The sequence below is a fragment of the Punica granatum genome, chromosome 8 (genome assembly GCF_007655135.1).
Source record: "Punica granatum isolate Tunisia-2019 chromosome 8, ASM765513v2, whole genome shotgun sequence".
Lineage (NCBI taxonomy): Eukaryota > Viridiplantae > Streptophyta > Magnoliopsida > Myrtales > Lythraceae > Punica > Punica granatum.
The window spans coordinates 23,511,084-23,523,102 of record NC_045134.1 but is presented as its reverse complement, the minus strand read 5'-3'; the positions used below and the strand labels follow the sequence as shown (position 1 = coordinate 23,523,102).

At 34.3% G+C, this 12,019-nt stretch overlaps 1 protein-coding gene across 2 annotated transcripts; it reads right to left on the bottom strand.

Moving 5' to 3' along the window:
• Positions 1 to 6,250: 6,250 nt before the first annotated feature.
• LOC116188660 lies at positions 6,251 to 11,485 on the bottom strand. 2 transcript variants are annotated; one of them, XM_031518148.1, is made up of 8 exons: positions 11,085 to 11,485; positions 10,225 to 10,545; positions 9,856 to 10,084; positions 8,923 to 9,066; positions 8,669 to 8,793; positions 8,070 to 8,274; positions 6,807 to 7,060; positions 6,251 to 6,686 (listed from the first exon to the last, which is right to left on the bottom strand). In XM_031518148.1, exons 1-8 carry the CDS (start codon positions 11,180 to 11,182, stop codon positions 6,518 to 6,520), a joined length of 1,545 nt encoding a protein of 514 aa, XP_031374008.1. In that variant the 5' UTR covers positions 11,183 to 11,485; the 3' UTR covers positions 6,251 to 6,517. The 2 variants fall into 2 exon arrangements, with proteins under 2 accessions (XP_031374008.1, XP_031374009.1); XM_031518149.1 differs by having other exon boundaries at positions 9,865 to 10,084.
• Between the last annotated feature and the right edge of the window lie 534 nt (positions 11,486 to 12,019).

The following is a 12,019-nucleotide window of genomic DNA, read 5'->3' as shown; positions in this document are numbered from 1 at the left end:
AGAGAGATAAATAAAAATAACGCTCTTTATTTACTTTCGTATTCTTCCATTTCAAACATGCTATATTCCGTCAATATTTACTTTTAGATTCTTCCAGCCAAACAGCCTTTATCCTACCGGACTAAAGGAGGACTTAAGAAATATAAATCACTTCGAAAAAAGCAAATTATTCTCACATTTGCTCGGCTTTTTTCTCCTTTTTTATCTTTGAAATCCTTTTCATACACAAACAAATGCGGGCATCCATCTCTCCCCAAAAAGCTTGAATTTGACGCTACCATTGTACGGAATAGCTTGAATTTTATTCAAGGATAACACGTGTCCCGTGAGTCTTGCTGATTTATAACTTAACTTATCTTAATTTTATTTCTCTCTCAATTCAATAATATAATCGTTACTTTTTAATTTATTTCTCCATATTTCTTCTCATACTTTTTCTTATTTATTATTATAATTAATATTTTAATATTAAATTTCATCAACTATTCAATACTTTTTCCTTAATTCAACGACGTGATCATTATTTTTTTTATTTTTTTCTTTAAATTCTTTTATATATTTTTCCCAACTACTTCTGTCTTTTTCTTCTCAAATCAAATTAAATCAAACTTAATTTCATTACAAAACGTAATCCCGTATCTTAATACGTACTAGTGCATGGCCCCACTTCGTTGGGATAATGGGGATTATTATATATTAGAAATAGTGTTAGTCTAATAATGGAATTATTTCAAACATTGAAACTGAACAATATGTTGAAGAGAGTGATAAAATTTTGAGGCAACTTATTTAAGAAAAACTAGGAGAAAATAATTATCAATGGTAATTGGTAAGGCAGTAGAAGGTAACATGGCGTGGGTCAAAGGAACGATTGAATATTAATACGATCATCGATCGATTTGTAAAGAGAGTGAAAAATGTCATTCTTTTAACTTTTAGGATACATAAAAAATGTAAAAGGACCTTATATTACCATGTGACTCCCTTAGGAGATAGCTCGGGATGTAAATTAAATCAAAATTCACAGAACAAACGAATAATATTATTCTTTTGTTTCTCTTTTTTTTTTTTTCTTTTTTTGGGACTTCTTTATGTATTTGTTGATGGATATTACTATTTCTGTGAAGTTGAGTATATATGCTCTCTATATGACATAAATGGGTAGCCATATGTAGAAATTATAATTACAATTTTTTCTAAACAAAAAAGTGGCGCTAATATTGAAATTCCCCTTATACGATTGAGCAGAGATGATGTAATTTAGCATCAAGAAAATGAACACCCATCATATTATACGATATTGTGGATAATACGTTAACGATGACATTAATTTTAATTATTTGCAATTCTTGTATGTATAAAAGGAAAAAAATGTTATATTTATAAAGAAATAGTACGGGTATAATTAATAATATTTGCTTGAGAAATTAACGAAAGATAAAAAGGGGAGAGAACATGAATATGCATATATATAATTAATTTCCATTATATGGTTTTTTAATAGAAAAAGGAGAGAGGTAATATTTGTAAAATAGAGAAAGTGTTGGCATGCTATTTGTTTAAGAAAGGAAAGAAAAAGGAAGAGAGAATGTGAAAATAAAACAAAAAAATAAGAAAAGGGGGAAGTGACAATCACCTTACAGCCAAGCCATTCTCTCCTATCTTGTAAGTTTTAGCACAACATATATAAAATAAGGAAAAATCAAAATAAAAGAAGAAAAAAATTCAAAAGCTTAACACTTGTGCACTCTAAACAAGAGTTTTATTTGTTTTTATAGATATATATATATATATATACACATATATATTATAACTATTATCATTGTTATTCTATATATGATATTCTAATCTGGACGTATACATATTCTTAAACTATAAATATATAAAATTCATAAAAAGAACTATAATATATATTAGGGCATGATGCTCCGCGTTTTACTGCGAGGTCAAAAAATTAATCGATAAATTCACTATATGATTATGAATATATGATTACCTTTATACTCTTTTTTACCAAAATATCTTAGTATTTTTCTCATTTTATTGTGAGAATATTAAATATAAATAATATTATTATCATTCTTTTGATTATATAAATTGAGATAGCCAATTAAAATGTATTTTCAAATAATATAATTGAGATATTGAACCAATCCAACGTAAACAATGGATAAATTTAAAAGAACTAAAATAATGCACACATTGAATTTTAAAATCATGTTGAATTCTCCAACTTAATTCAATCGTGTTAATTATATTGTTTTAGGTTGACTTTTTAATTGCATTTTTCTTTCATGATCAATTCACACTCATCTATATAAGCTTCCTTTTTCTAACAATATTGTGTTTCTAATATGATATTAGAAATTTATACATAGATTACAGTAAAAAATAATTGGTTTGATCCAAAATTGTGCTTATTATTATTATTTTTGTATGATTTTGATCTATTCATATCATAATATTGATCTTGTTCCATAATTACAATTAAGTAACCTTTCCTATGTTCTTAGTAAGAATTTTCTGTGCATTTTCAAATAACATGTCCTTTTTGTAATAAAAAAGGAGTATTTTTAGAGAGAATAATAGTTTAGTGTAATTTTGCACGTGAGTATTAAAATTATAGTCACTTCACTTTTACAAGGTACTAGCTTTTATGCCCGTGCAATGCATGGGTTTTAGCTAGATTGTTTATTTTTAATGATAATTATAAAAATTTGACATCCCAATAAAAATGTTTAATAAGAAATACCTTTCTAAAATAAAATTATTCAAATGCTAATAAAAACCAATTAAAGACAATTTAAAGTGACAGTTATAATATCAAATATTATTTTCTTTAATACAATATATCTATGTGTATATCAATTAAAATTATTAAATATTTTGAGAAATAAACTCTTAATCAATATAAATTTGTCATTTAATTCTAATTTAATGCAGTGAGAATGAAATATATATATATATATATATATAGTATTTATAAATATGTAGATCTCTATATGATAATTTATTTTGTGATAATTATTCAATTAAAATGAATTATTATATATATATATATATATATTTCTAATGGCATTGCTATTTATTTGCATTTAATCTATGCACATATATCATTAAGATAGTACTTATTTTCTTTAAAATAGTATTTTTTTAATCTTGAATATTATTTAAATATTTACATTTATGACCTTATAGTATTTAGAAAATTACTTTTCTACTCTTATTTATTGTTGGGATACAACGTTTTATATATATATATATATATATATATATATATATATATATATATATGACATGTTTTAGTTAATTGTGAAGATAGTTAAAACATGTAATGTTGAAATTCTTTGAAGAATATTAGAAACGATCAGTATACACTTTCTTGTTTGGAACCAAAAAGTTATGAATTCGTTCCCGGTAATAGAACTTTTTGTTTCTTTTTGTTCAACTTTTTACTTATAGTATTAAGATGGGCGTCTTCGTTGTAATAAAAAAAATTGAAGAGACAAAAAAACCATCGAAATTTGTGGGCAAACCATAAAATTAGGAAAGAGAATAGCAACATGAAGAAAAAAGAAAGGAGAGCATGTGTCATGATGTGCTTGCCATGGACGTATACTAGAGTACTACTATAAATATGAAATAACTAATAATAATATAAAAAAGCAATTTTAATTGCTCGACAAGTGTCCAGAATAAAGAATAGTTTTAGTTATATTAAAGATATATGTATTTAGGATAATATTTCTTTTATATTCTTATCATTATATATATTATATCTATTATCACTATTATATGATGCTATTACAAGCTATACATAATATTATAATTTGGACGTATACTTATTCTCAGTTAACTACATATAACATGTATAATTCATAAAAAAATTATAATATATATAATATAAAAAACTATAATATATATATGTTTGGGATCATATTTTTTATATTTATATTTTTATTTTGTAATAAATCATATAAAGTCAATGTCTGTTTTAGCACCCGTACGAAGATTTCTTCCTAAACGAAAGTCAAGTGTTTGGTTATCAACATTGATTGTCAGGTAACTAAAAGGAGATCTTCTCAATTCATCATTCATTCCCAAACACTCCTCCTAATTTAATTACTTTTGTCAATATAAATTGTAGTCCTTTCTCTATACAAGCCAATTCACATTTACCAGAAAAAGAAAAAGCCGATCGTGCAAAAGGAGAGATCAGAGAGACAGAGAGAGAGAGGGCACTTACGCGAAAAAAGGTGAAAATTAAGAAGTCTACATGATTTCGGGTGGTTGCGAGCATGATATGAATAACGCATAGTCAATAATTTCAGCTCAAGGATAAGTAGATAAACAAATAAATAATAAATAAAATAAGAAAATTTCTGCAGGTGTCATGGTGTTTCGATAAAGAAAGTTTTCCTTCCTCCATAAGACTATTGACCAATGATGTTCTCCTTTTGGTTTAATAATGACAAAAAACTTAATTAATCTCTCTTGGTGGAGCAAACTATTGCTCTAATTATTATTGTATAATGCCCTAAACTTTTGGGATGGATTTAAATCGTAGTCAATTATCTCATGTGCTCCTTTTTCTTCTTCACTTATTTTAATTAATAATTATTATTATTATCTTATTACTTTATTTTAGTTTTTCAGTTTTTATATTAGATACGCCACCAGAGTCCTAAATGAAGTTGAATGAGCTTTTCTTTTACAGGTTTTCATTCTGAGGAATCATCGCCAGCCTACATATGAACACGAGAAGCCGGTATGGAGGACCCATCATCAGGTAGGCCCGACAACAGGGAAAGGATGGCAAACCAAAATGCCGAGACATATCGGACTCCAACATACCGGCTGAAAGTGACACGACAACGGTCGAACTCGGACACAGACACGTTCGAGCTCAAAATCAACATAGCCGACCCTTTATTTGTAGATGATATGGCATAGCTGTTTCACGTGCTAGGGAAAAGGATTTGAGATACGCTCTGAGATGAATCAACCGGAAAGCGACACGGATCGGAGATGATAACAAAGGAAAGATGCCAAATTACCAGATTAACACGAATGGCTAGCGTGAGATATAAAATCAGATGAGATCCAGAGGGAGACATGGATTTGGTTGTTTTATTATTTTAAGCGAAGAATCGGCGTTTGGTATCCAAATTCATGAACAAATGATTCAGATTTCAGCAGTTCCTTTTGCCTGTCAAGTCTCATGCAACGTTGCTTTCACTGAAGAGAAAAAATTGGCAATGGGAGAGGTTGAAAGCAGCCAAAACACCGATGTGGTCCACTAAAGACAGCCCCAACAGCAACCTTGTCTATGATTGTACTATGATTGCATTATAGAAAGGCAATAACAATTCAATAATGAACCAGGCACAGCGCTGTAATCTAATGAAGATATGTATGCGTACCCGAGGCACGACTGTTCATTACCCAGATACAATATCGAGTGTGTAGCTGTCAAGAGGAAGAAAAAAACTCGCCCATCGTGTATTGGAACTGACTGTTCATAAAGAGGGCAAATCAAGGAATTTCTCATACAAACGACGGAGAAAAGCCATAGGCAATGAGGAAATCATCGGTATCGTGTTTGACGACCGAACTAGAGAGCAGCCCGGAATGGGGGAGAACAACAGAGTGGTTTCCTTAGCTTTTCTATATATTGGGTTGACAGAAGGTGGGGGGAAATCTACAAAAGGAGATCAGAGGCTTTTACTTTACAGAAAAGTTGTGGACACCATGCCATGCATGGATTATTAGTGTATTAATAAGAAGTTTCTTGCCCTATGAGATTTGTCATGTAAAGATGGTAGGGCACATGGATAATCTTTTCAATGCTTTTAGTTTCTTGTCATCTTTTGGAAAAGCATTCCGCGATACATTTATCTTCTCCATTATTTTCCTCAAGAAGACGAAAACCAATAAGTAATCGTGATGTTTAACACGCGTCACTGATTTGTCTAAATAATGCATAGTAAGGAACTCAGGCCAGTATAAAGTTACCGGATAATATATGCTAACCTAATCAGCATCGGAAATATTGCCATAATGAGATGAAGATATCTTTGTAATAATTGAAAAAGGTCAAAAGCTAACCTGAAAAGGCATAATAAATGCAACCATATGTCTTTGCCTTTACTGACCTGGGGAAAGTTGCAGACAACTTACAAGAAAAGAGAGGAAAAGTTATAGAAGAGTTAAGACCAATTGATGACACAGCCATTTCACCAGCAACAAATTTCTCATCCCACTCAATTTCTGGTGCTGATTCATGTTGCAGTTCAGAGAAATACGTGTTCGGTAGGCAATACAGAAATAAATCAATCTGTGTGTCAAAATTGCTTCGAATGGTTTCCTGTCATAAATCAAATGGTAGTGTGTTCACCAAGCACTAATACAGACATAACTATCCTGATCTACGAAGACATGAACTTCACAAGGACTACTACCAATTTGAATCAACAAAGACAATCGACTGCAAATGCTAAACTCAGAAAATGAAGCCTTACTTCCACCGCAAGGACTGCCTAATTCCAGTGTATATGAGTCCCAGTGACCTCCCAATCAAGCTTACGAGAAAGAACGATATTGCGTTACTGATTTTATTGATGACGGTCCTGATCAACGGCATTGTTATGTCCGACAACTCAAGAAATAGGCTGTAGTAGTACCTCCTACGTATCAGAAGTCAAGAACAAAAAGTATTTAACTCGTTAAACTCTAAATGTAAGGATGATAGCAAACAAAGAAAGCAGATGAAAAGCAAAATGGACATGAGGAGATCTTAGTCTTACCACCCCGTTAGGTCTCTTAATTCCGTAGTCCGTTTCACAGGCATTGAGAAATTGCTTACGGCAACACATTGAAGGGGATATGTTGTTGCTGCAGATCTTTTCATGAACGGGTTCTTCCACCAACCAATATTTTCTGCAGTGCGACTATTTGGCTCCTCAATGAATTGACTCTGGAGTATATTTAGATCGAAACGGTCCTCATACATTGAAGCAACTGCCTCCATATTTTGATGCAACCACTGGTTCAAAGCGATCTGTCCGTAGGAAGTAAAAAAACTGTTCAAGCATTCCATAATGTGTTTGATATGATAAGAAAATATCATTTCACAAGCTCTTCATAATACTGTTTAAGCAACCTCTCTGGCTTTCAGAATCTGCTCTCCAAATCTTTTGCTCCTTTCCACGACATACACATTTTCATGCCAAGCACACATCTAAAACTATTAGAGCATGATCACAGCTTAGGCTCACATGCATGTAAAATAGTTACAGCTCAGGCTCACAAAATTCTTGGTGGAATGGCTAGATGTGCCCACATCATGAATTTTGAAAATAAGCCGAAACCGACCAGGTGGGTTAAACAAGGCACCGTCCCTTTAATTAGTATTGAGTCAACGATCAAATGGGACTGAATTCAAGATATAATTTTATTAGTTAAGAATTGAACTTAGCAAAAGTCATGCAGATTTTGAGGCTTAGATCAAGATAGTAACCATGACAGAGTCTAAGAAAATTGTGTGAATAGCGACAAATAGCAACAAAATATCTTCTGGACGGGATATCTTCGTGAATAGGGTATTCAGTTATTGATTGCCGAATTTTAAACCTAAGAGGCCTATGAATCACCTTAAGTTTCAGCTGCAGTATTCACTCCCAATGATAAGTCCGAAGCTCATTTCCAACAACAAAATGATGAAAGTCCCCATTAATTCCCCAGAAGGGGCATCTCAGTCTTTTCTAAATTTCTACCAATAGTAGCTGCATCAGCAGGTTTTCCTAATTGAGGCTGCTATACAGCCATTGAAGTTGACATAGCTCTACTTTCTACTAAGAGATTCAAAACTGTTTAGCAGGTTTAGCTACTGCTTCACATTGCTATACTTTCTACTGAGATTTAGATTGTTTAGAAAGTAACTGGAACAGGAGGCTGGGCTTCAATTGCTTGTGAGTAGCTAGTTCTTGACTAGCACAGAAGGACAGCATTGGTATCGAAAATTAAAAGGATATACATACTATCTCAAGTACACAGACGAAGCATTTTACCTCATTCCTTAACTTTTGAAGTGATCGGGTGGACAAGGAACATAAACCCGAACTCAGAGTGTTCATTTCGTTTGACAAGCTGCCATCTACAGAGATGAGCTCCAAATATATACTAGCAATACCGTCAGCTAATACAATTACTAAATCTTCTAATATGGAAATGCCTTCCGAAATAAACAAGCTGCTGTTGTAATAGCTACCATCCCTGCCAGGCAAAGAAAATGGAATATTCTTTACAAAAAAAACAAGATTCTTAACAAACTGAAATTAACACAGTCTAGAAAGTAGAAAGCTGATGTTACTGGTTGTATTGGATTACAAAATGGTAAAACAGGTACAAGAGGGTTTCTATTCAACGAAAAAAAGGTACAAGAGGGTTTCTACGAGGTGTTTTTAGATAATCAGTATTAAGCCACTGTTGTGATCTAATAGCTGCCTAGCTAATTCCATAAGTCATATGAGTTGAACTCTGGTTCAAAGACAACAGATGCAAGAATTTCATGAAACCAGAAATTCTGAATAAATTCAGCTTAAAGAATGAGCCCAAGCAAAACCGCAAGAATAAACCAAGATAGCAGAGGCATCAATGAGTATTGTACCTTACAGAACCAAACCTTACGAAGCAGAATAAATCTGCATAGAGATCTTCCTTTCCTGACTTCTTAATGTTCAGTAGAATAGTACCATCTCCCTTAAATTTCTCAACAATCGAAGAAGGAAGAACCTGGAGTGAAAAAGAAAGGTAATTCAACCATCATATTTTACTTGCTCACAGAAGAAGAAGCATCATCATATTAATAAGGAAAACTGAACAATATAAATGCAACTGGCAAGATGGGAATTTTAAAGATACCACGTCAGCATCGTGATTATCCTTTAGTAGCTCCTTCCCTAGCCAAGAGATACAAATGGGCTCCAAGGAATTTTGTATGATTCCAAAAAGTACCTTTGACCAATCATCCTTACTAGTTCCATAGTTTCCTTGGATGTTACTCACCTGCGTACATTGTGAAACTCTATGAAATATCCAGGGAAATTTTAGGAGCTTGGAAAAGTTAGAAAGTGACAATCAACGCACAATATTAATAGCTTCAAAAAATTTATCATCTAACTAATCAATTCCTAAATTGCAGAGAAAGGAAAGCTACCCAATTCTCATCTGACCAGACATGGACTATTAAAAGTACAAACCAAGTGGATCGCATATAGCTTTAAAAAGGAACAGGTTTCTTATTCTGCATAAAAATTATCACCACAACTTGCTTTTTTCCTATTTTTATTACATCAACAAAAAAACAAATGCAATCAGCTCTGTACAATGTTCCCAAAACTTTGTAAGTATAAATTAAATAGCTTAAAAGCCATTGAGAAGCATCAGATGGCCATACATCAGGTGCCAAGTCCTTCATTTCAACAATTCAATAATAAGAAAAGATTGGAAGAATGTTTTAACTAGCACTTCACTGAGAAAAGAGACCTATCCTTCCACATGGGGTTTGCAAATACTAAGGCATAAGAAGATGATTATATAGAAAGGTATGAGTGTTTTCCATATAAATTAAATGGACCCGGATCCGACAACAACCCTATACCATCATGGCATTGCTTTTAAACAATTATCAACTTTATCTCATAATCTATCCATAGAAAGCCTCTTCATTGCTGTAAAAATAATCATAACTAGAAAGTCATGGAGCAAGTGCTCGTATGGTACTGCAACTGTGAAGAAATGAAATGCTAAAAATGTGGATAGTAATGGCATAATGACCAGAAGAAGAGATAATACAGTGCCTGCCTCTTTCTCAAGATGCATAACAACAGCCAAAAGCAATCGCAATCTTGGACCCTCAGCTACCGCATTTAAGCTTAAAGGCCGTTTTACACTGTATTGTTCAAGTCCAACAACTTCATCTTCCACATTCTTGGCTGGTTGAGTGACTTCTAAAGAATCCAAAAGTTTCCTTTTTATTACGTCCCAAATGCACTTTGAAACTTCTTCATCAGTCTTTGTGGCCCTGAAAGCAGAATCATTGCATATGTTGTCAAGAGATAAGCTAGAAAGATTCCTCCGAAGCTAGGTTTCCACTGAAAATTAACTATATGCTATTTCTAAAGCATGCTAAGAGACAAAGAATTTTTTATAGCATAAGCTTACCTACCAGAAAAGGTTGAGCTTTCAGGGATCATATAATCCCCAGAGACGATATGTGGAGAAGTAAAACCAGGCTTCTCTGTTGGGGTCACTCCAGCCATATATGTGAGAAGCATGCTAGCCAAAAGAAGCACTTGATCAATGATGGGCACCCATTCAGAGGCTGTTGTGCCATCGAAGCTAGCCAAAGATCCCAGGCAAGTACAACTAAAGGAAGTTGCTTGTTGGCGAAGATTTACGTTCACTCTTGGACCGCTGACACTTAACTCCCGAAACTTCCACTCCTTGAGAGGTACAGCATCCCAGGTGTGATAGCATTCCTTCCTACAACAAGAAATTGAAACTCCGAGTCAATGAACGGAATCATCTTAACAGCCACTAGTTTATTCATAATTTTTCTGTCAAAGGAAAACGCGGCACAGGCTAAGCCAAAATTCCCGCATGTTTCGGTCAGTACTCAATGGCCACTTCTCATAATAACACTTAAAAATGGTAAAAGAAATCTCCATTTTGTCTCCCTCGAGCATCTAGCGTGTCTTGTCCTCTCAATCCTACAGAGTAACCACCTCAGAAGTTGCAGAACGAAATGCATTATGAGCTGCTACAAATTTGCGATGAAATGCAGCTTCCAGCAGCTTCTTCAAGCTAGATGATGACGCAAGCTGGTATAGATATAAATAGCAGTAGCCAAATATCTCGTATTACTTCCCGTCATTAGCCGTGAATCTCAGATGCATTTTCGATAATCACAGAGACAATCGGGACGGACATATAGAGAACTTGCGCAGAAGCAGTAATCCATAACTACGTTTGATGAAAGCAAACTGGAGGCACAGCTATACAAGATCGATGTCCCTCGTTACCTGAAGAGCGACTTCCGCCAGGGAGGATGACCTCTCTCCCCGGTCCCGTGGCACAAATGCAGCTTGATGCACGAAGCGGAAGCCGCGCATTGCGCCATCAGCGAGGACTCCCACCGCCTCCTCCACTCAGCACATTATCCGGTCCTCCGAGCCAAAAACCGATCAGGAGTCACGCTGGCGGGAACCAGACCTCCCGCGACGGAACTAGAACACGCAGTTACGCCGCCGCGGCGGAGCAATGCGGAGGTGGAGCGGCTGAGATGAGCTTAGCGAAGGCTGGGAGGCCTGAGAGCGAAAGGGAGGGAGGTGGAGGCGATGGAGATGAGAGGATTGGATTTGTGCGAACCTTGTTTCCTTGCTTCCTTCCTTCCACCGAGGGAGAGAGAGAGAGAGGAGCTTCGATGGCGAGCGCCATATGAAAGAGACATTGCCCTCGATTCGATTGAACTCGATCCGGGCCGACTCCCTGCACCCGGTGCACGTCAGCCCAAGCTGAGATTTATCCGGAATTGCCAAAAGGCCCCTGCTCTGTTAAAACTTGATAATTTCACTTCCTAAACTTCATTTTTGCTACATTTTCCTAGTTGAGATGGGAACAGAAAAAAGAGAAAATAACAAAAATGCCGGTAAGAAACCAGGTCGAAACCTTTTTTTCTACTAACTTGGATGTCACAAAAAATATTGGATACTTTTTAGGAAGTTATAAAAGGATTTTGTAATTTGTGCTGTAATTATATATCGATCAAATTACTCACATTAACTTCTAGTAAGTTTTTAAAATATTTCCACCAATTCAACGAGGTTAGATCGGGGATCATCAAAACTATGTGAGACAATAAATAGATAACCTCTTACCCTACATAGCTCAGTGAGGTGGGACGCCTATTTTAAATTTGTATTGATAAAGTCAGAGCGCGATATGCAATGTAATTGGA